Below are 22,271 nucleotides of genomic sequence, written 5' to 3'. Positions count from 1 at the left end.
AGCTCCCAGGGAAGCTTCCTCTTGCCTACTAGAAATTTGTAACTATTATCTAGTTCAAAAAAATTGGCCTCTTAAACTGTTTTTACAGATTGTCTCATGGGTTCTAGGATGCCTCTTTAAAGTAGTGCATTTTCTTTTCTGTTGGTATATAAGGAAAGGATGTCAGAGTTCACAATGATAGTGTTATGACAGTGTGGACCAGAGTTTATGGTGCCTTGCTAGCTCTCGTAGGTAGCTCCGGAGCCAGAAATATTCCCCTAAGACCCATAATGCGTTGGCTTTGTTAAGTATGGTTTTTTTAAAATATAGAGTAAAAGCCAGACAATTGCTGTTTCTACTGTAATACATACAGTCAACAGGACAGTCTTTAAAATAAGCTTATGAATGTTCATTTAAGTAAGTATTAGTGTCCTTTGTAGGTTTATGATTGAAAGATAAATGATAGCTTTGCATACAGGAGGGAAGCACTGGTGTTTTATTTTAGCAATCTATTAGTCACCTTTCAGTGAACAGTAGGTTTGAGTCCTGTGGCACCATAGAGACCAACAAGAGTTTCAAGGTGTGAGCTTTCAAGAGTCAAAACTCGCTTCTTTAGACAGAGTATCTGAAGAAGGGAGCTTTGACACCCGAAAGCTGATACCCTGAAAATTTTGTTGGTCTCTTAAGATGCCGCTGGACTCAAATCCTGCTATTCTGCTGCAGACCAGCATGGCTACCCAGCTGAAAGTATCTTTCAGCAAATGCACAAAATGATGCACCAAACTATAAAAAACCTTTGAAATAAATTGCCGTAGAACTATTAGATAAAAGCAATGAATAGCAGCAAGGACCAAGCAGTAATTCCAGGTTGCTGCAGGAGGTAAGCAGTTTTCACTGTCCAACAGATTATAAATTACAGTGAGGTCTAATGAATCCTGTGAGGGAACTTGTTCCACAGTGTGGGTTCCCCAAAAAGGTTCAGGTCTGAACATCTGTGGATCTTGTTTCCCGCAAGAGGGCATGTGGAGAAGTCTTATCACCAAGCATAAGGTGAATGGAAGGAGCATTTGGAAGGTAGTATTCCTAATGTGTTCTGGGTCCAGCCGTGAAGGATTTTTAGAAGTAATAACTAGTATCTTCAGTTGGACCTTATTGGGAGCTGTACAGATTTATTTTTATTTTATTTTACTTCATTAATTGTTTGCCTTTCTCGCTGAATCTCAAGGCAGATGTGTAAGGGTGGGCGCGGTACGCTTTCTGAAACCAGTTCAGGTTACAACTGTATGTTGACGAAGTTTGAAACTCTAATATAAATCAAATTTAGAAAATAAATCTGAACATAACCAGAGTTCAAAAGCACCTTGTGCATTTTATAAAACCTATAATGATGGGTTTGCTAAAGCACATTAATTGGCAGGAGAACTTCTGGGAACTCAATATTCGCCATGTGTGGCTAAATTAGAGAGGCAAGGAGAAGGTCATTTTGACACACATGCACACCCACGCAATAAAGTGAGGTCTGTCCTGTACTGAAACTGGCAGTTGAATGTCTTCGCCTCACTGACCTGATAGAAAACCCGTCCATATTGCATGGATGAGTGGAGCTGCAGCCAGGGCCATGAAGGGTCACCATTATCTCTTGCCAGATTGCTGCCCGTGGGTATTGATTGACATTTATTGGGCCTGTTGGAACCTATCCTGTGGGCTCCTGGCCATGTTGGAGCAATTGCATAAAAAACAAGACCATTGTCCCCAAACGCCTCAGATAGGATCAGATGTGTAAAGAGAATATGGCAAGTAGAAGGGCTTAGTATATTAATAAGATTTACATGAATTTTTTCAATGCAGTGGTCAAAATGTATTAAATGTATCTTCATTGGCATCTTGAAGAAAAATCTATTTGTGTCTGTCCAGATTTTATTAGGAAACTCCACTTTGTCCAGCCAGTATTTTCCTTTCCTATCTTAAAAGCTATTTGTGTCAAAAAGTCTAAACATTTTAAGTGAATATTTATGTGTATATTAAAATATATTCTGTTTTTCTTTCTGGCTCAAGGCAGCTTACAAGACACATTTAAAAATATTATAATTTCAAACCAATGGAGTAAAAGCCCTAGGAAATAAAGTAAGGTAGCAGTACCTCACGAAGGTTTCTGACAGTGCTGCTTTCCTTCCCCACCTTAAGGAGCCCATTTCATAGAGCGGGAGCTACAGTGGAAAAGGCATGGGCTGTATTTGATGCCAGGTGGGCCACCTTAAATGGGGGGAATAGCCAGCGGGTAGCAGCCTGAAGACCATGGCTGTTTCCACACTACTTACCTTCATCCGGAATGCTGTGGAACGTTGTGAAAAAAATGGAAGATAGCGTCTTCTTGCACAAGTTTTGCGCGACATCGCGCAAAACTCGTGCGAGAAGACGCTATCTTCTGCCGTTTTTTCACGACGTTCCACAGCATTCCGGATGAAGGTAAGTAGTGTGGAAACGGCCCATGGTTGGCATGCAGAGACATATGGCAGGAGTCAGTCCTTTTAGATATGTGGGTCCTAGGCCATAAAGGGGTTAAACGTCATAACCAGTACCTTGAACTGGCCTCGTAAACAAACTGGCGAAAAACAATGTAGTTGGTTGTTGTGGGTTTTCCGGGCTGTATTGCCGTGGTCTTGGCATTGTAGTTCCTGACGTTTCGCCAGCAGCTGTGGCTGGCATCTTCAGAGGTGTAGCACCAAAAGACGGAGATCTCTCAGTGTCACTGAGTGACACTGAGTGCTACACTGGTGCTACACCTCAGTGTAGCACCAAAAGACGGAGATCTCTCAGTGACACTGAGAGATCTCCGTCTTTTGGTGCTACACCTCTGAAGATGCCAGCCACAGCTGCTGGCGAAACGTCAGGAACTACAATGCCAAGACCACGGCAATACAGCCCGGAAAACCCACAACAACCATCGTTCTCCAGCCGTGAAAGCCTTCAACAATACAACAATGTAGTTATTTGATGATGAGTGAGAGATTGTTCCCATCTGGTGTCCCTTGACAGGAGTCAGGCTGTTGCATTTTGAGCCAGGTGCAGTTTCCAAATTGTCTTCAAGGACAGCCCAGCATAGAGTGCATTATAGTAATCCAACCATGAGGTTACAGAAGGATGGATCAGCATAGCCAAGACTCTACTAGCTCTTTTGAAATACCGTGGGTCCATGAGCCCTTTCAAAGAAGTATAGAAGATGTATGAAGTGTTTTTCCATTGATCTTTGCTGCCAGGAATGTTTTAGTCTAGAACAAGCTGTGGGTTGTGAATTCTGAATTTGAAATGGTGAAGTCTGGTAATTAACAAAGAGTAAAAATACAGTCTTATTTCTAAAATATTGAAATTGTTGGAAATATTTCTCCTAAAATTACCTTTTTAGTCTTCTAAATGTTGTTAATGGTATACATTCTTGGTCTCAGTAACTCATCAGAGTTTCAAAGTTATTAGAAATAGATTAAAACAGGTACATAAGCACCCAACAAACCCTGATAGATAAGTGGGAATAGAATGTTTAGGATTAAAATAAATGGCAGAATATATACCTTACAGCAGACTATCTCCCTACATTCAGTAGCTGCTTGTATGGCATTTCTGGATGCTTTTTGAAGAGTAATGGGTAGCCTTTTTCTTATCACAGAATCAGGATTCAGTCTGTCTTTTTCTAAATTTCTGCCCCCTCCCTCAACACAGCATCCTTCACAAGAGCTGTGTTGCCCATTTTATATTAGGAAACTTGAAATTAACAAGTGTGTAAAAAAAAAAAGTTGAAGTTCTATTTCCCACTTATTCACCAAGTTTCAGTAGCTTTGATCTGTCTTTTGCCTGTTCGAATATGTGTGATTCTGTAGTTACAAAGTAAAGTATTATGTTCTAACCCGCAAGGAGAACCAGATGATGAATGTATTGTGCTCTAGAATTTCATTTCATAATATTGGTGAGATGTCACAATTGCTTCACGTTGGCTAAGGATTGCTAAGTAGTAATCTGCTGAACTTTGTATTGCTAATGAAGATTTTGGACTATATCAATGCCACAGTGTGATCTATTTTTCTTCTTCTTCCCAGGCATTGTTGAAGACTACAAACCTCCTTTTTATGATGTCGTTCCTAACGACCCTAGTTTTGAAGACATGAGAAAAGTAGTCTGTGTGGATCAGCAAAGGCCAAACATTCCTAACAGATGGTTTTCTGACCCTGTAAGCATGGCCACCTGGAGTGTTCTTCCATATAGTCTTTTCTAGCAGATCATCTGTTCAGAGTTTTAAAATCATCTGTCATTTATTCTCTCTGTTTAGACTATAGATGGGACCAGATGTGACAGAGGTTGCAGTTTTATTTAATCATCTGTCTTTCCTGTTTGTGTGCACTTTTTTAGCATCAACTAGGTGCATGAGGCTAAACTTTTAGCATCAAATAGGTGCACGAGGCTAAACTTTTTAGCATCAAATAGGTGCATGAGGCCGAACTCCCCTCTTGCCACCCTACCTGTGGTCCATCATTCAAGCAATGTTCCTCCAGCCTGGCTCACTTGGAGGACTGGCACAGGGCTGAAGCAAGCTGGGGATATTCAGCATAGTGCCATGGGGAAGGAGGGTTCAGTTCACATGTGTTCCCATTTGATAAAATCTTACGTCCTCATCTTCTGTGCACACATGAAACACATGTGAATGTGCCTTACACTGAATCAGACCACTGGTCCATCAAGGTCAGTATTGTCCACTCAGACTGGCGGTAGCTCTCCAGGGTCTCATCCAGCAGTTGATTGTTTTAGCTGTAGATGCCAGGAATTGAACCCAGTACCTTCTGCATGCCAGGCAGAGGCTGTTCCACTGAGCCACAGCCCCTCCTTAAAGATGTTACCTCAAGACATTTGTTCAGATCATGCTGTGTGAGGGAAAATAGTTGTAAGACCACTCAAAACCATAGTTAGTGCTTACCAGGGCTTTTTTTCAGCTGGAATGTGGTGGAACAGAGTTCTGGAACCTCTTGAAAATGGTCACATGGCTGGTGGCCCCGCCCCCTGATCTCCAGACAGAGGGGAGTTTAGAGTGCCCTCCACGCCGCTCAGCGGGGCCACCAGCCAGGGCAACCCACTGAGTTCCACCACCTCTTTTCCCAGAAAAAAAGCCCTCGTGCTAACCATAGTTTTGGAACCCAAACGAAAGGTTTGAGCATCACAAAATAAAGGCAAATCATGGCTTAGAGCTGCCTGTGGGCTTTTGTTTTCTATGTGCTTAGCACTCCCCTTTCTGCAGTGCAAGAGCTTCCAAAGACGAGCAATGGCTATAGTGGATTTTGTCAGTTCAGACATGATCTCAAACTAAACATACTGAAGCCATCTTAACAGTGGTTTGAGAATGATGCTTGGATGTGTAGACTCAGTCTGCAAAATCAGCTGTCCATCCTTCACAGATTTCTTGAATGTGGATTTTTTCTTTTCTTTTTCAGACGTTAACGTCCCTTGCCAAGTTGATGAAAGAATGCTGGTATCACAATCCATCAGCAAGATTAACAGCTTTGCGTATAAAAAAGACCTTGACCAAAATTGATAATTCCTTAGATAAGATCAAAGCTGATTGTTGATAATCAACACATGTGATGCTGGACAGACACACAGCTTACCATCCGGCATAGAAAAGCAGCTGGGTGAAATCTAAGACTCGGTCCCAAGTGACTTCATAGATAGGCAGAAATAATTTTACCTGGCCCAGCTGTTTGAGAGGAAATGGAACCATTTGAGCCTTAATTGGTGACTCTTGTTATTTTATAACTGGCCAAAAGACTTAAGCTGGATCTATGGAGGCCTATGGAAGGAAGACACAGAAATCTTAAGACAAGACTGGGGCATTACAGCTATGGCCTTTAATAGCTTTTTATTTTGGAAAAATGAAATAAACAAGTCAATTGTCTTCTTGTGGCTCCCAGGTTCAACAAATGGACACGGTCAATTCTCATCGGCAATATTGCCTGTGCGTCTCTTCTTTATTGCACTAGGGATTCTTTACATTCTTTTCTTGCACTGTTACTGTTAATTTTAAAGACATGACTTGCCAAAAAATATTAAGATTGGCTTATGTACTCAATCCGTGTTTATTAATTAGGAGGAAACCAGTTTGGGAAACTGAATCTGTAACTGACTTCTTTTTTTTTTTACTGCATTTTTACATATGTGTACTGTTTACAATAATGCTGGACACTAGGAATTGTTTATAAGGAAACTTTCAGATTTTATTTATTACTAGTGCACTTAGCAGTTTTAAGAAAGCTGAAGAAAGTGCATACAGTTAAAAGCTTATTTTTATGTGGCTTCTATCGTTTCTTACAGTCTAACCCAAAACAGTTCCTCTTCTCTTCTTTCCCTGTATTTTCAGTTACACATTTTAATCACTTTTTTGAAAGTGCTTCACATTTTATATGTGTGTGGTCTGTAACATATATTTTCAGTTCATAATATACAGAACATTTATATCTATATCTATATATCAAAATATAAAGCCATTACCCAAATGATGCCACATCTAGTACCTTATTGATCTAGAGGAGGGAAGGGAAGCAATGAAGGGAAATGATATATCATGGAAGTTATAGGAAAGTGCATTTTTCTTCGCAGCTATACATAACGTGCATTTAAACTCGTATCAGGAAAAAAACGTATTTTTTTAATTTACTTTTTGTATTTAGCAGTTATTTGTATAAATGAAATAGAATATTTTCAAGTCAACGGGAAGGAAATGTTCTCTCAGTTTGTGCCTTCCATGGCATAAGGTAAATAGTGTGTGGTCTGCCTCACCAGTTTATATCCTAAGATTCTCACCCCTTGCTCTGTTTGTAAGAAAGGATTGATGCCAGCCGACCAGCGCGTTGGCTGATGCATGACTGAAGATGATCCTCAGCAATCCTTCATACAGCTGATGCTGATGCTGCGGGGAGGGGGTGGTCCATGCCAAAGCCGTAACTTCACAGTGATGTGAATTGTTGTGTGATGGTACATGAATGAGCTGGATCACATATGTTCTCACCATGGCTTTTTATCATGAGTTTCCTGAGTAAAAAGTTTGATCCTAGTGCCTTGCTTTGCCTTGCCTTGTGACTACGCCGCTGTTTCCCCCTCTGGAACCCTCTTAAATAATACTTAAGGCTGCTGAATGTAATGGTGGTTGCTCTATAACCATTAAACCAGCATAATACTAAGAAACAAATGAACTTTATTTATAACTGGTGGTGTGAAGAAGACAAGCTACTGCGACTTCTGTTTTGATGCTTTTCTTTCCTGCGGCCTTCAGCAGCACCCTTTTGGGGGATGAGTATGGAAAAATTTTCTGTTTCTATGCTGTGTAAAATGTTGCTGCTCTCACAGAATGAGGGAGAAATTCTAGTCCCTCATCAGAAACGTCCTGATTGCTGCCCTGAATTTCCTGGGACACGTGATCTGTTTATATCTGCCACGTAGTTTGGCATTGAAAAGATAGCTCCAAAGACTTGAAGGTAATATTTGACTTGATCTCAAGTTGATGTGCTTCAAATTCATGGAAGATAGATTTATCAGTGCCTAATGCCCTGTCCAGGATAGCCCAGGTAAGCTCAAACTCATCAGATCTTGGAAGCTAAACAGGGCTGACCTTGGGCAGCAATTGGAGAGGGACCTCTAAGGAAGACCAGGGTAGCTATGCAGAGTCATGCAATGGCAAACCACCTCTGTTAGTCTCTTGCCTTGAAAATCCAAGCAGGGGTAGCCATAAGTCAGCTATAACTTAATGCACTTTTCACCACCACCGATAGCCATGGTAGCTAAATGGAGCCTCCATCTTCAGAACTAGTATGTTACTGAATATTACTGCAGCAACAGCAGGGGCAAGCTTCATGCCATACTTAAGGGTTTCTCCGAGGCTTCTGGCTACTGTTAATTAGAAGCATGATGGTTGGCTCTGTAGACCTTGGCTGGATCCTACAGGGTGGTGATTTAAGTTGGGGTGAACCAGCTAGTCCAGAATGTGAGGAAAAAAGTCAAAATGCTTCATGGTAGGCTTAAATGTGTAGGGAGGTGTTTCACATAAAGATATATTTGTGCAATTCTGTGTAGATGGACCATTGGTCTGCTCCAGCACAGCTGCTCTTATGCTCTGTGGGTCTGAAGTGGGTACAGGAAGGCATTTTATACATGTTTGATTATAGCAAACATTTTATACATGTTTGAAAATAGCAAATAAGCTTCTTAAATTCAAGCGTTTTTTTTGTGAACAATGATCCAATCTGCCTGAATGTAATCAGCTGCAAAAGCAGCCATAGAGGGTTTGCTGTTGCTGTTTATCACACTTAACACACACACACACACACACACTCTGCCAATTTGTAGCTGTATTAAAGACACAGCCACAATTCAGGAACTTGCCATTTTTTTGATACCACAGCATAAAACAGCTTGGGGAGGGGGTCATTACTCTATAGTGTTTAGAGTATCGGAAAAAATTTAGGAGACTGAGGTTAAAATCACCACTGCAACAGAACCTCACTGGGTGATTTTGCTGTTTACTCACTCAACCTCACACGGTGGTTGTGCATATAAAACGGAGGAGTGGAAAAGTAATAATTCTAAGCAACTTTGGATCTCAATTGGAGAGAGGTATAAATACCTAAATAATGAAATTAAGTGAGCAGGGAGATGGCATGAGAAGAAACAGGTGAAACTTGACCCTAATAAATGTCTGCTTTTTGGTAATTGGATGGCGTATCGGGACCAATTCACAGATCCATAATACCATGTGTTGCTGACTTGGTGACATCATGGTAATCCATGTGCAGGACAAATATATTATTTAATTTCTACTTAAGGAAAAGCCAGGGTGCAGTGTACAATGAAAAATAGAATTAAATTTCCATCAAAACTGCAACTTTTTTTTTTGTTTTTTCTCAATCATTTATGCCTGGAGTTTAACTATGAAGTACTTTTGTGCATTGCCTCTTGTCCATTCTGCTGCTATGAAACACCTAAACATGAAATGTGGGCACACAAATGCCACAGGAATGAAGTGCTGCAGTCCTGGGCCCACTAATTTGTAATAGAGTCATTAGGGGTGGGGTCTAGGAAAGGTGGGAAGCAGAGGCATTCTTCCTAAAAGAAGACTTGTTAGGACCCTTGTAGGGAAAAAAAAATCTTTGGACATGTACAACAAGCAACACTATATACCAACATACCATCTTACATCTATGAACTAAGTTCCCTTTTTAAGGAAGAAGGAATAAATGTGTTCTCTCATTCTACCACTTGTTTTTAGCTTCCTTCACTGAAAAGAAAGCGTGGCCATTAGTACAGACCAAGCACATTTCAGTTGTCACCCACAAAACAAATACAGCACAATATTTAATTTGTTGTAACTTGGCAAGTACCCTGGCCACTGCCTGCATTCTGATCGGGTGCATCCGAGCCTTAAGGGGGAGTTGTACATTATACAACATCTGTGTTGCTACTAGTCTCCCCTCCGCATGGGTACGTTTGTTTGAAAAGATGACTGGCTGGGGAAGCACAGGTTGGTGGCTGAGCCCATGATGAGCTGAACTTGAGCTTGGAGTTGTGGGCTTGGCTCATAATGGGTGTACGGGGTGTGTACCATTTTCACAATTGATCCCCCTCCCCATAGTGATATTGCCCCTTTGGCGATATCACTATTCCTAATACAGGTGTGATAGGAACCATGAGCAAGTTGCTGTATGATTTTTTAAAAATGTGCATTAATATATATTAAAGTCATCTATTGCGTAGAAACCTGCTTAGAGAATGACAACAATAAATGGAAGAAACGAAAGGTTGTAAATGTGTTTTATCACAAGTGGCTAAACTGTTAGCAAGCAAAGTCCTCCAGAGTACAATGTTCAAAAGTTACAAAATGGAAAGGGACGAGGGAGGGGGGTGCCTTTTGACTGACAGATGACCCATTTTCCCTTCTCAGACTATTTACTGTAGATGGATATTGCAATCTTGGATATTGCAGAATAAACTCCTCCTGGGATAAGAAAATTCATGTTAGGATTCTGGATCTGGCTTTTGGTGGCAGGTTGTTTTTTTTTTAATTTATTAAACCAAACTAGCTGACTTAAAAATCTCTGTAGATTTGTACTTCAACTTTATTGGAAGGCTGCATTTTAAAAAAATACAAATTGAGCAACTTCAAATATTGAATGTTTGAAATATATATATAGAAACATTCAACATGAATCAAAACTTCTGCATACATGCAAATGATGGAGAAGGGAGAGTTTAGCAGGTAGAGGCAAGGAAAGCAGTGTGATACTGATAACGGGGTTCTGCAACCTGCAGTTAACAGAGTATCTTGGTTCCAGTGAAAAGTGGCCAGGTTCAGATGGTTTTCGGTAGTCATTCATTTATTTCTGACATAAGCAATTCACCCTTCCAGATCTCAGTTCCTGGCTCCAAAGTATGTTGAGTGTCTTTTTGTTTACACGTCAAATCAAATGAAGTTATATATTTGCGCTTGTTCTCATTTATATGAACTGTAGTGTAAATTTCCAACTAAACATTCTGCCTCAAAATTTCCTTTGGAATGACTATGCTTGTACAGCTGTTTAAAAGTTGCCAGGTACTCTCTGGGTTGGATGCAGACTACATCTTACACTATCGGAACTTCTGCTAGCCAAACAGAACTTTCCTACCTTTCCAGTCCAGTGCTGCTCCTGGCGGAAAGGAGACCCTTACGAATGACATTGGGGCAAATCGAGGACCTGTAGCAGGAAGACTAAATTGGTGGAAATTACACCTCTCCTACTAGTAGTGGGAAAATTTAGTTTGTGGTTTAAAAAAATAGCATGATACAATGGAATCACTTGTAGTAATTGGCAGAATTCCTTGTAGAATCTGCTAAGGATGTCCTGACCGAGCCAATGGACATTCATCATGTATGGTTTTTCAATCTCACTTTCTGTAGAAGGGTTGTATGGGGTTGGGCTTCCAGCTTCACAGCTGTGATGGGTATTTAAGGCATTCTTGAGGTACTGTGTCAAAACTGCCTCTGACCACTATCCTCCCTTCTACATTCTGCCCTGGTTATTACTGGTAGTTGAAAATTCCTTCTCTCAGATGGCCGTGCATGTGGAAAGGGTGCTTGCAGAAAATAAATTGGATACTAGAAGCTTTCCCAAACAACACTGAAAAGTAATGTGCCTCATAGGGGAAATCAATATGCCATTATTTTCAAGATGCTAGGCAAACACATCAGTTTTAGGTTCCAGAGTCCAAGGTTCATTCCCTAAGCAAGCTGAAGCAGATATGTGGAGCTGTAAATCTTGAAGTAAGAAACAGAAAAGTGTAAACTAATGAGACGGCGTTTCAAGAACTTCAGAGTTCCATAGCAGAGCACAGTCGTCTTAGATTAATGACTTCAAAAAAATGGTTCCCCCCAAACACTCTAGTATACTTTCTTTTAGTAATCTCTCATTTGGAGTTAGGAATGCGGGTATCATAGAATGTTATGTAAGCCATTCTTGGCTCTTTGTAGTTATCTTTTTGTTGTGTTTTACTTTCTTTTGCCCTATCTTTTAACTTTTCCACAATAAACTTTTAAAAAAGGAATGCTAGTACCCACTATCTAGTCCCCTTCTCTCCAAATGCCAGTGCTTTCCTTCAGTTGTTAACTGAATCTGAAGTTCTCCACGTGCAGTTTCCATCCACATCAGACTGGGGATCTCTCCACTCTCCAGAGCTACCTCCCTGTTTAACTGGGTAGGGAAAATCTTCGAAAATCTACCCCTCTTTTTTTGGCCTGTTTGGGAGTCTGCACCTACTTCCCAAACTTCCTTGCCAACTTTTTCCCAGCTCTCCTGTTGGTGCCTCTGTTAGGACTCCATCTCCCCCAACTCTTCACACTGGATTCTTCTCAGCTAGGACAAAAACAGACCCTCCTCTTTCCAGCTCATGCTACCTAATAAGAGGCCTTGGAGTAGCCTGTCACTCAAAGTTCTGCTTCTGTGAAGGATTAACTCTTAACAGTCCTGCGGCTGTGTGTACAGCACTTCCAGGCTTTTTTAAAACAATGCAGTCCGTCACACTGGCAGTGCTGGTGTTGGCATTTGACAGAACTGGATGCTCTTCAAGATCAGAACTAGTTTTTTATCAATGCCATTTTTGTTGTGCTTGCCATCTTGAAGGACTGTGACATTCATAACATTTTGAAGATACAACTCTTTTTAAAGCACTTGGTGGTGATTGAACATTTCCCCCCTATTTGTTTGAAGCCTAGACGTATAAGATACCTTTCTAAATGTCTAACTTTTTTTGCTTTAAAGTAATTGTGTCCTTTGTGTCCATTTTGTGATTATTTCATATGCATTAATACTTGTAATCCCTATCTTCCCAACTTCTCAGCCTCTTTCTTATAAAACTTTTCTTTGCCTCGCTTCATTTATGTTAGACAGCTTCAAAAAATCCAGGGGGGGGGGGAGTAGGTGTTTTTTAATATAAGTTTTCTGCAATTAGCTGCTTATGAAATGGAGGCATATCTTTAGGGCAGCACAGTAATTAGAAAACAAATCCCTGAGCATGTCTACTTAGAATCCTACTCAAGTCTACTCAGTGGAGATTACTCCCGGGAAAGTGATTTTAAGATGGCACTGCAAGTGTGATGAGTTTCAGAATGGAAGCATGAAGCTCTCAAGGTGCCTTATAAGCAGGGCTTTTTTCCCGGGAAAAGAGGTGGTGGAACTCAGAGGGTTGCCCTCGGAGAAAATAGTCACATGGCTGGTGGCCCCGCCCCCTGATCTCCAGACAGAGGGGAGTTGAGATTGCCCTCTGTGCCGCCGAGCAGCGCGGAGGGCAATCTCAACTCCCCTCTGTCTGGAGATCAGGGGGCGGGGCCACCAGCCATGTGACCATTTTCAAGAGGTTCTGGAACTCCGTTCCACCGCGTTCCTGCTGAAAAAAAGCCCTGCTTATAAGTCACTGTCTCAGGGTGGTTGTGAGGCTCTATGTTCCAAGCAAGAATGAGGGAAATACAGATGTAAGTAACTAAGTAAAGACCGTTTCAGGTAGATAGCTGTGTTGGTCTGTAATAGAAGAGCAAGATTCAGGTCCAGTAGCACCTTAAAGACCAACTAGATTTCCAGGGTATGAACTTTTTGAGAGTCAAAGCTTCTGATAAAGGGAGCTCTGACTCTTGAAATTGCATACCATGGAAATCTAGTTGGTCTTAAAGGTGCTACAGGACTTGAATCTTGCTCTTCTAAGTAAAGACTGTATAATTGTTTAAAGAAGAGCTGTTCTTGGTGATAGGGCAATTTCCATCAAGTGGTGAGATCTCCTCCACACCAGTCAGGAATGTGAGAAGCCCTGTAGGAGAAGCCAAATACCATAGATCCTGTCTGTTCATGGGAGATCCATTTCCAGGATCACAGTGAATGGTGAAATCCACAAATACTTGGAGGGGTCTGCTGCCTCCCAATAGCAAAACTACTACACTTGTCATAAATGATTATAATGGCACAGTGAAGTAAAAACAGTCTGGAGACGATGCATTAATACAGTTGAAATGTTAACAGTTTCTTCCTGCACAGCACCTCTATTTGCCCCCTCCCCTTTACCATGCTCTGCATCACTTGATTTTCTTTTTGGTACCAAAAGAGGGAAGCTGGGAAACATCATGCCACATCATGTGGTTTGGCCACAGACCTTAAATAAGTGAAGTCATGAATGTTAAGGGTCTACTTTTTTTTTTTTTGCTTCCAAGAGAATGATGATCGAATTGGGGGTAAACTTGTACTGGTCTCTCTGGCATGGTAGGTAAGCATGGGCTTGAGTAGCTTCTATATGTAGACTGGAACTTTTACATCTAGACTCTTATGTCCTTATAAGTCATGTGCTTATAAGTCACAAAGGAACCAAGTGGTCCTCTGTAACCCCAAGAAGAGGAACTTCTGCACCTGGCTAAGGTCTCAGTATGTCCTTCATCCTGTTGATGGTCCAGTTTTCTATCTTTATTAATGAAAAAACTAGAAGCATCTCACCCTCAGCAAGCATTAACTTCTAATGTAATCAGTGGGGGTGAAAACTAGCTTGTTCTCCAAAAAGAATGAGTCAAGGAACAGGGCATTCATTATCACACTGGCTGTAACTTAATGATGAATTGTGATGACTAACCATGCAAATTTAAATCTGGATATTTCCCCTAAATTTGGAAGACTTGCTCTAAATTACTGAAAGTACAGCAACGTTTATATTGCCCCTGCAGAGTGTTTATATGCTCTGGACAAAATGTGCTGATTATTCTATACCCAGAAAATGGCTTCTTCAATGACAGTTTTGTAGTTCCAAACTAAAAATGTATCAATAAGTTCTTCTCTGTGGCAGACATCATCACTCTTCTTGTGTTCCGTTATTCTTTCAGTGATGATCTGTTGCTTGGCTGCTCCAGGAAGTTAGGAAGCTGACTAGCTGACGCTTGGTGTAGATCACACCAACTTCATCCTGTGCACGTATATTTAGAAATCAATACTAATTAGAGAGTTTTTTGAGAGAGAGCACGACTAGATCGTAAACATTTTCCCTCAAAGTACCTCCATTTCTGAAGTCAAAAAGAGAGAACTTCTAAAATAATTTTTTAAAGAACTTCAAAATACTTTTGTAGACCTGTCTCTTGTCTCCCCCGGCCCCACTTTCCCAGTTTGAACCAGTGGCCAATTCCCAGTGCCATAATTTTCACTACTGACTGCCTCACCTTAATGTATAACATATATTTGATGGTCTTATATTTCTCATATTGCTAACAGCCAGGGGTCATTTCGTAGAAAAAGAGCTGGAGGAACTCATTAGCATAACCCATTAGCATATGCTATGCCCCTTGCCATCACCGGAAGTGTGTCATTGGCATGACTGATTTGCATATGCCGCACCCCCTGACATCACCTATCCTGGCTGTTTTGGACCCAATCCTTGCCATTCAGGACCAAAATTGGGCCCAAAATAGCAAAGAGGGGCTGAAAATGGCCGAAAAGGGCCCCAAAATGGTCAGGATCGGGCTGATGCTGAGTGGGAGAGTGATCCACCACCCATCAGAGGCCCGATCTGGGCCTTTTCGGCCCCAAAATGGCCAAGAGTCAGGTGTGGGGGGCACCTGACATGTGACCTCTTTGGGGAACTGCTGGAACTGCATTCCAGTGCGTTTCCCCTCAAAATGAGCAAGGCTAACAGCAAAGTTTGAGTGGGTATGCTCTGCTGCTGTGTACCTTTTATGGTTTTGGTTCTTATAGAGGATTTCGGCTTCAAGATTTTGTTGTTTTGTGGAGTTGGTTGTATTCTGGCTAGTCATAAGAATTTGACTTCTGTCAGTTTAGTTTAGTTCCCTGCCAGGAAATGCACACTGTACCATTCTTCTTTTACCAAAAGTTACTGCTTTTTTTTTTTACCACCATACATAACGTTCAGGTGAGTTCCCAGTCTCTGGTTGTGTTGATATAAATCATTTTACTCTAGTAATTGTAAGTTGATGTGCTGTGCTGTGCTATGATATGATAGTTCTTCTACAAGCAAATAAAAAGAGCACGAGTCCAGTAGCACCTATAAGACTAACAAAATTTGTGGTAGGGTATTAGGTTTCATGAGTCGCAGCTTCTTCAGATACGAGCAAATGTTATTAATTTTCAACACAGCAATTTTAAGAACCATCTATAAAACACTCAACAGAAATCAGATCTACCTTGTCCATCTGAGTGTTCATGCTGGAATTAAGTTCCATTTTATTTTCTCTCTACATACATTTATGCCAGCTGTACTGTTCAGGCAACCTTGTGGTGCCCTCTCTTACAACTGTCCATTTGGCAACAGTCAACAGTCAAGTTGTGGGCTTTTTCTGCAACGAGACCAGCCCTTTAGAATGGCTGGCCAGAGCAGGCACAAATAGCTGCATTCAAGAAGGTATGTAAAACCAATTAATTATAAAGGACATTTGGTGGAGGGTAGATTGTTTTGGTAGATTTGGCTGTATTGTTTTCTCGTGTCGTGTGTTTTTAAAATGTGTTTTCTTATGTGTTGCTTTGTGTGACTGCCTTCAGTCAAAAGAGATAAAGTAGGACACATTTCCCATCAAAACTTGAAGGAAGCTGACAAGTGTCCAACCTGTGTCATTCGTCACTTGTAGTTTGGCCCTAAGTTAAATGTACCTGCAAGGAAAAGGCAATTCTAGCTCTGGTGGAACTCAGCAGCTGCTAGCTCCCTGCATGTAAGATCTTCATCACTTTCCTTCCTGTCAGGATTTCCAGGTCCTTCTCTGCAAACTGGGCAGTCCTCATACTTAAAAGGAGATTTAGGAGCAATTCCTGATGTTATACGCCTGAATAGAAGAAGTGATGTGCATATTGCCCTCCTAAGAGGAAAAACTAATGGCACACCACAGAGAGGGAGCACAGAGCTCCTTCTGTGTGTCAGACTTTAGAATCCAACTTAAATTGTCCAGTTGACTGGCTTTCATCCTTCCCTATTGTACGTAAGCAACCCCAGAGGACATTCTTGGAAGAATGAAAATGCGTAAGGGGGCGGATGGATAAGAGACTTGAACAGTGACACACATTTGAATTTTGCTATTCTTGCATTTTCTTGTTCTTGTTTTTGGTGTACATAGATGAAATAAACACATGGGAAATGTTCGAAACTAATGGTAAGGGTCAAACCTTACTTTTCCAACAACACAGAATAAACCTCAAAATGTGTGTGTACATTGCTGTAGTACAGTCAGGTTTAACTTGCCAGTTAATGAACTGTAACCATTAAATCTTAATGTTTTTATTTAGATATCTACAAGTTGGGCACCTGCAAAATTGTGTGGGGATCACTTTATTTTCTCCTCCTCCACTATATTAATACTATTCTAGTACAAAACACTATCCTACTTATGCGTGTATAACCCTAGCATAAAATCTGAATGAATTTGGGTGTGCATGAACATTTGCTAGTAGAAAACCCGGGGAAACCCATTTTCTGCCATAGACTCTGGGTTAACTGCTGCCTGTCAGAGTAGGAAATACTGTGGTCAATGAACCAAATGATCTGACTTGTATAAGACGATTTTTCTCTGTTGATCGGTTCTTTGTTTTCCTCTATGTCTGCAGATTTTGATATGGTATATCATTTGGTCTTATAGATACACACAGAAAAGTTGGGTCAAGTTCACAGGACCAGTTCTCCACTGTTTTGGGTTATTCTTGTGTGGGGCTCAAACAACTACCATTGTGGGAGCTCAGTCATCTGCTCATAATTTGAGTGCTTTGTAAGCAGTCGGCCCAGCCTCTGCCATCTTTAATAGCCATTTTAACATGGCTGCTTGTGATATTAAAAATCACCAGGCCTCTGGATTTAAAATGGCAGCTTGTATTGCAACCAGAGGGCCTCCAGATAACAGTTGCTGAGTCCTGCCCAGGAGATCCAGGCATGAATGGAATGCCACATAGGAATATGGAGTGATTAGAGGTGATTGGATTTTCAGTCTCTCCAGCCCCTAAGGAATCCAGTGCAACAAAGGTCTTGCAGAGTCATCCCCACTTAACACATTCCTTTCCCTCCTTCCGTGATGAGATCTCCTGTCCTTCATTGAAGAGCTAATCAAATGACATTCATAAGTATTTACAGTTGTTCCAGGGAAAGTACATTCCCCAACTAAATTCATCAACTTAGCTCTGGTGGACTTCAATAACAAACTGTCCCTTTGTGCAGCACTAGAACAAATTTTGCATTTGCTTTCACACCCCCGGCAGCTACCCATCAAGGTAATCAAACTTTTTGTCGGTCCCAGGAACTGACGGTTGGAGTCTTTGTTCTAATGGCTAGGTGGGTTCTCCCACCTCAGGCCAGGCCTCATTCAAATTGTGCATGCTTCCTGGCTGCTCCCTTAGGGTCACTTCCCTAAGCCGCTCTCTCTCTCTGTACACGCATACTGGATCCAAAGCGCTGTTCCCTTGAGGTTTGCCCTAAGCCTCTTGCTCCGTTGGCCGAGAACACTGGCATTTGAAGCTCTCCCTCCGCAGACTTCCCTGCTCTCTGGATGAGTGAATTATCGCCTTGCAATCCCTCAAATCTATCCCACCTTCACCACTGCTTTTCCTAGGCCTCTTGTGAGTCTCTGTGTGTATGCATTTAATTAAGAACACTGGCTTGGGAAAGGACTCCGTAAATTATTGGTGATAAGATCCCGCGGTTACCGGCCTCTCACATAGCTGTCTTCCTTGCTTGCTAATTCCCTCCACAAATTCTATTTACTCATAAGGAGACCTATTCAGGTAACATCTAAGTCCGTCAAGGCTTGGTGTTATCACCAATATGTTCACGTTAATATCATGCCCCTGAATGAGATCATCCAAATTTGGAATTTGGGTGCCATCAATATGTGGATGGCATCCAAGCATAAAAGCCATTTACCAAGCTTCTAAATATAGCCATCTTAGAGCCAAACTACAAGAGATGAATTACACGAGGAGCACGTGAAGGGAGTTGTAATGTTAGCCAGGAAGGTGAGTTTTAAAAGAGATTGGAAGGCTTTGTTAATTTCCCTTCTTTACAGAGCCAGGGAGATCACTGCTCAGAGGATTTGTTAATTTCCTCTTTGCCTCTGGAAAGCTCTATCAGTTTCACCTCTCCTAAGAGGGAAGAGTAAATAGACAAAGCCTTCTGAGCAGCAATCTGTAGAGAGGGGAAATTGACAAAGCCTTCCAATCTACCAAAGGCTTCCAAAGCCTTCCAGTCTTTTGGTGCTACACCTCTGAAGATGCCAGCCACAGCTGCTGGCAAAACGTCAGGAACTACAATGCCAAGACCACGGCAATACAGCCCGGAAAACCCACAACAACCATCGTTCTCCGGCCGTGAAAGCCTTCGACAATACACCTTCCAATCTAGTTTAAAACTCTGCTTCCCTGCTAACATTGTGACTCCCTTCACCTGCTCCTCCTCGTGTAATTTGTCTCTTGTAGCTTAGCTCTAAGTTTTGAACCAGTGCCTTGAAGTAATGTCCAAGTAGACCCAGACAAGACTGTGGTGGTGCTGATCCAGAAAACTGAGGGAAATTATGTATTTATTTAGAAAATAAGAAGAGCCTTGCTGGATCAGGTGAGTGGTCTATAACCCAGCATCCAGTTTCACACAGCAGCCCACCAGTTGCCTTGGAGGGAGAAACAAACATGGTACAAAGGCCAAGGCCATCCTCTGAAGTTGCTGGTTTCAGAAGTTGACTGCCTCTGATCATGGAGATTCCCTTCATTTAACATGGCTAGTAGCCATTGCTGGCCCTATTCTCCATGAATCTGTCTAGCCCCTTTTAAAAGCCATCCTTTCTTGTCGACATCAATACCTCCACTGGTAGTGAATTTCGCAATTGTAGTTATTCATTCATTGGATGCTCCTGAGTTCTAGTATTTTAGGAGAAGAAGAAAAAGTCCTCTGTCCACTCACCCCCCATTATAAACCTCTATCATGACCCCCTCTGTCATCTTTTTTCTAAACTGAAAAGCTCCAGATTCTTCAGCGTTTCCCTGTAGGAAAGGTTCTCCAACCTCTTAATCGTTGGTGCCCTCCTCTGTACTTTCCCCCAGCTCTGATCTTGTGCAGGGATTGTAAAACTGCCCGTTTTTCAATGGGCCTCTTCCTGGAAGGTGTATGTCCTAAATTAGGATGCAAACTTACTTTTCTCTGGCAATAAATTTGTGGAGTGTGTATGTGTGTGTAATCTCTGGCTCTAGATTGTCTTGTATATCCAGTCACTCAGTTCTGAATGCTTAAGGATACATCTAGCTTTAGAAGAGGGGATGGTGTTTTCTGCTGATTTCCTCTGCTATAGTAGACTTTCATGTTACAACTCCAGGTAAATATTTAATGCCTTGTCCACATTAAGGAGATCAGCACGTGCATTTCTGTGTGCACATCATTTGTTGGATCCAATGAAAACTGTCACTAAACCACTGTGTTCCTTTCCATTGGATGTCCATCTTATTCCGCATCTCTATCCACATTATCAGTCAAACTAGTCACCCATAAGTACAATATTTACATACAACAAGATGGACTGAGGCAAATATGTTCTTCAACTTGATAGATGACAAAGAACAGTAAATGTTATTAAGCATATACCAAATTACAAAATATTAAATGGTTTCATAATACTGCATTTTAAAACCCCAAAACCTACTCAGTGTATCAGCTATCTATATCCTTGATAATGGATTGTGGTTCATTTTATCTCAATAGATGAAGTAGTGGGTTTTTTTGGTCCTATAGACTTAATTGCCATACAAGAATACTGAGTACAGGTACATATATGTCTTTCTGAACAAGTAAATTTAAAACAGAAAAAGTCTAAGCCTAAAACAAGCACCTTATAAGACTCATCAACATTTTGGAAGCTAGTGGATATGTTCTTCTGATAGTCAGAGATAATCAAATACTTGGGTACTGTGTAAGTTCTTAATTTCTAGTTACTAATATTTGCATATTGCTATTAGTTCACTCATCTAAATGCATACAGCATCTCCAAAACCAACCATATACATCCAGGAGGGCTTTTGCCAGGATAGCACTGCTTGTGCCACCCACCATGCTAGGAAAAGGATATATTGGTTGCCTTTTCGTATTTCTTTTTTCAGACCTTGCAATGGAATCAATGGGTCTAATCCTCTGTCATGAGATGATGCACAGATGTACCTCTGTTGCAAACTTGTCAAAAATGTGTCTTTTGCATTGGCCACTTATCTCTGTATCAGGCATGCAGTAACTTTTACAGTTTTTGTCGCATGGGACAGGTTGTGTTTTGTGTTAAGAGTCTGAGCTTTTTCTTGATGAGCAGTAGATTCAGGACAGACCAAAGGAAGCAAGTCTTCACTCAAAAAGTAATTTAACATGTTGAATTCACTGCCATAAAATGTAGTGAGGTCCAATAGTTTAGATGGATTTAAAGGGGGGGTTATAAAAAATTATTTAAGACATTTCTATCCTGCCTTTATCCCCTTGGACTCAGTGTGATAAACAAAGTAGCAGCCAAGTTGCAAAGACATAACAAAACTGCCCTCTTCACCTCCTCTGGCAGGCCATTCTGTAAGACTGGTCCCACCACGGAAAGGGCCTGTTATATTGTTGTAGCTTTGTGGACAGTCCAAAGGCAGAGCGCCCTAGGGATAGGGCTGCCAGGCAACCAGTGGAGTGCTGTGGGCAGGGATATGGGGGCGGGGCAATACTGGCTGTAGTGTCACATCAATTCCAGTAAAAAAAGGAAGTAACATGGGCAGATCTAGGTAGTAGCCATGTTGGTCTTCAGTAGAACAGCAGGATTTGGGTCCAGTGGCACCTTAGAAACCAAGAAGATTTTCAGGAGAGAGATTTTCAAGAGTCAAAGCCCTCTTCTTCAGATGAGTAAATCTAGGAGTTATTAGAAGCCCTATAGTGCAGGGGGCAGAGGATCCCCCTCCACCCGCCCCATAGAAAATGGGACCCCTACTTAAGGAGGAAGCTGACTGCACAGGAGTTATGTGCTGACTAGTTGATTCCAGAGAGGAGCTTTTCTGCTGCACTCTGTATCCACGGGAGCTTCCAAGAAGTCTTCAAACACAATCCCATGTACAGCAAGTTACAATAGTCAAATCTGGAGGTTACAGTAGCATGGATCGGCATAGCCAGTTCAGCAAGATTAGGGACCAACTTAGGAGCTAAGTTTAATTGAAAAAAGGTGCTCCAACAGTGAGAACTACCCACTTATCCCTGAGGGTTCAGGAAGAACCCTCAAGCTCTTGATGTACTATGGAAACCTTAACCCCATCTAAGCCTTTTAAATCAGCACCAGAAAAACAAAATTTATTCCAGCATCAACTTCCATGTGTCAGAGCTCACTTTGTCAGCTGTGTTCTGACTTGTGAAAATTTACACTGGAATAAATGTGGCTGGCATTTAGGGTGCCACTGGACTTCAGTTTCATTTTGCATTGTTACAGACTAACATGACTACCTGTCCAGAATTATCATGGTCAAAATTTATTAGCACAAGGCCATCTGGTCGTCTCCAGATCGGCCATGAAGATTTTCGGGTAAAAGTATGTATGATTAAATGGTCACAAAGCTTAGGTTATAACATCGACTTAGCACAATGGAGTAAATTGTGGAGAGCGAATATTAAAATAACTGTATCAGTCACTTTTAAAGAGAACCTGTACAAGATGTTTTATAGATGGTATTTAACACCGAATAGATTAGCCAAAATGTATAAGAACATGTTTGATAGTCGTTGGAAATGCGAAAAGCATA

General features: G+C 41.4%; 1 protein-coding gene across 1 annotated transcript in view; it reads left to right on the top strand.

Annotated features, from left to right (window-relative positions):
- Window positions 1-7,178, top strand: part of ACVR1 (activin A receptor type 1) — a 106,672-nt gene extending 99,494 nt beyond the window's left edge. The window contains exons 9-10 of the mRNA XM_054971128.1: window positions 4,068-4,198; window positions 5,451-7,178. Of these exons, the coding sequence (XP_054827103.1) occupies window positions 4,068-4,198; window positions 5,451-5,585 (266 nt within the window). The 3' untranslated portion in view covers window positions 5,586-7,178. The remainder of the gene's footprint in view (window positions 1-4,067; window positions 4,199-5,450) is intronic.
- The last annotated feature ends 15,093 nt before the right edge of the window (window positions 7,179-22,271 follow it).

This window comes from Eublepharis macularius, chromosome 2 (assembly GCF_028583425.1).
Source record: "Eublepharis macularius isolate TG4126 chromosome 2, MPM_Emac_v1.0, whole genome shotgun sequence".
Classification (NCBI taxonomy): domain Eukaryota; kingdom Metazoa; phylum Chordata; class Lepidosauria; order Squamata; family Eublepharidae; genus Eublepharis; species Eublepharis macularius.
Note: the sequence above shows the minus strand (reverse complement) of the source record. Positions and strands in the feature narration are given on the sequence as shown.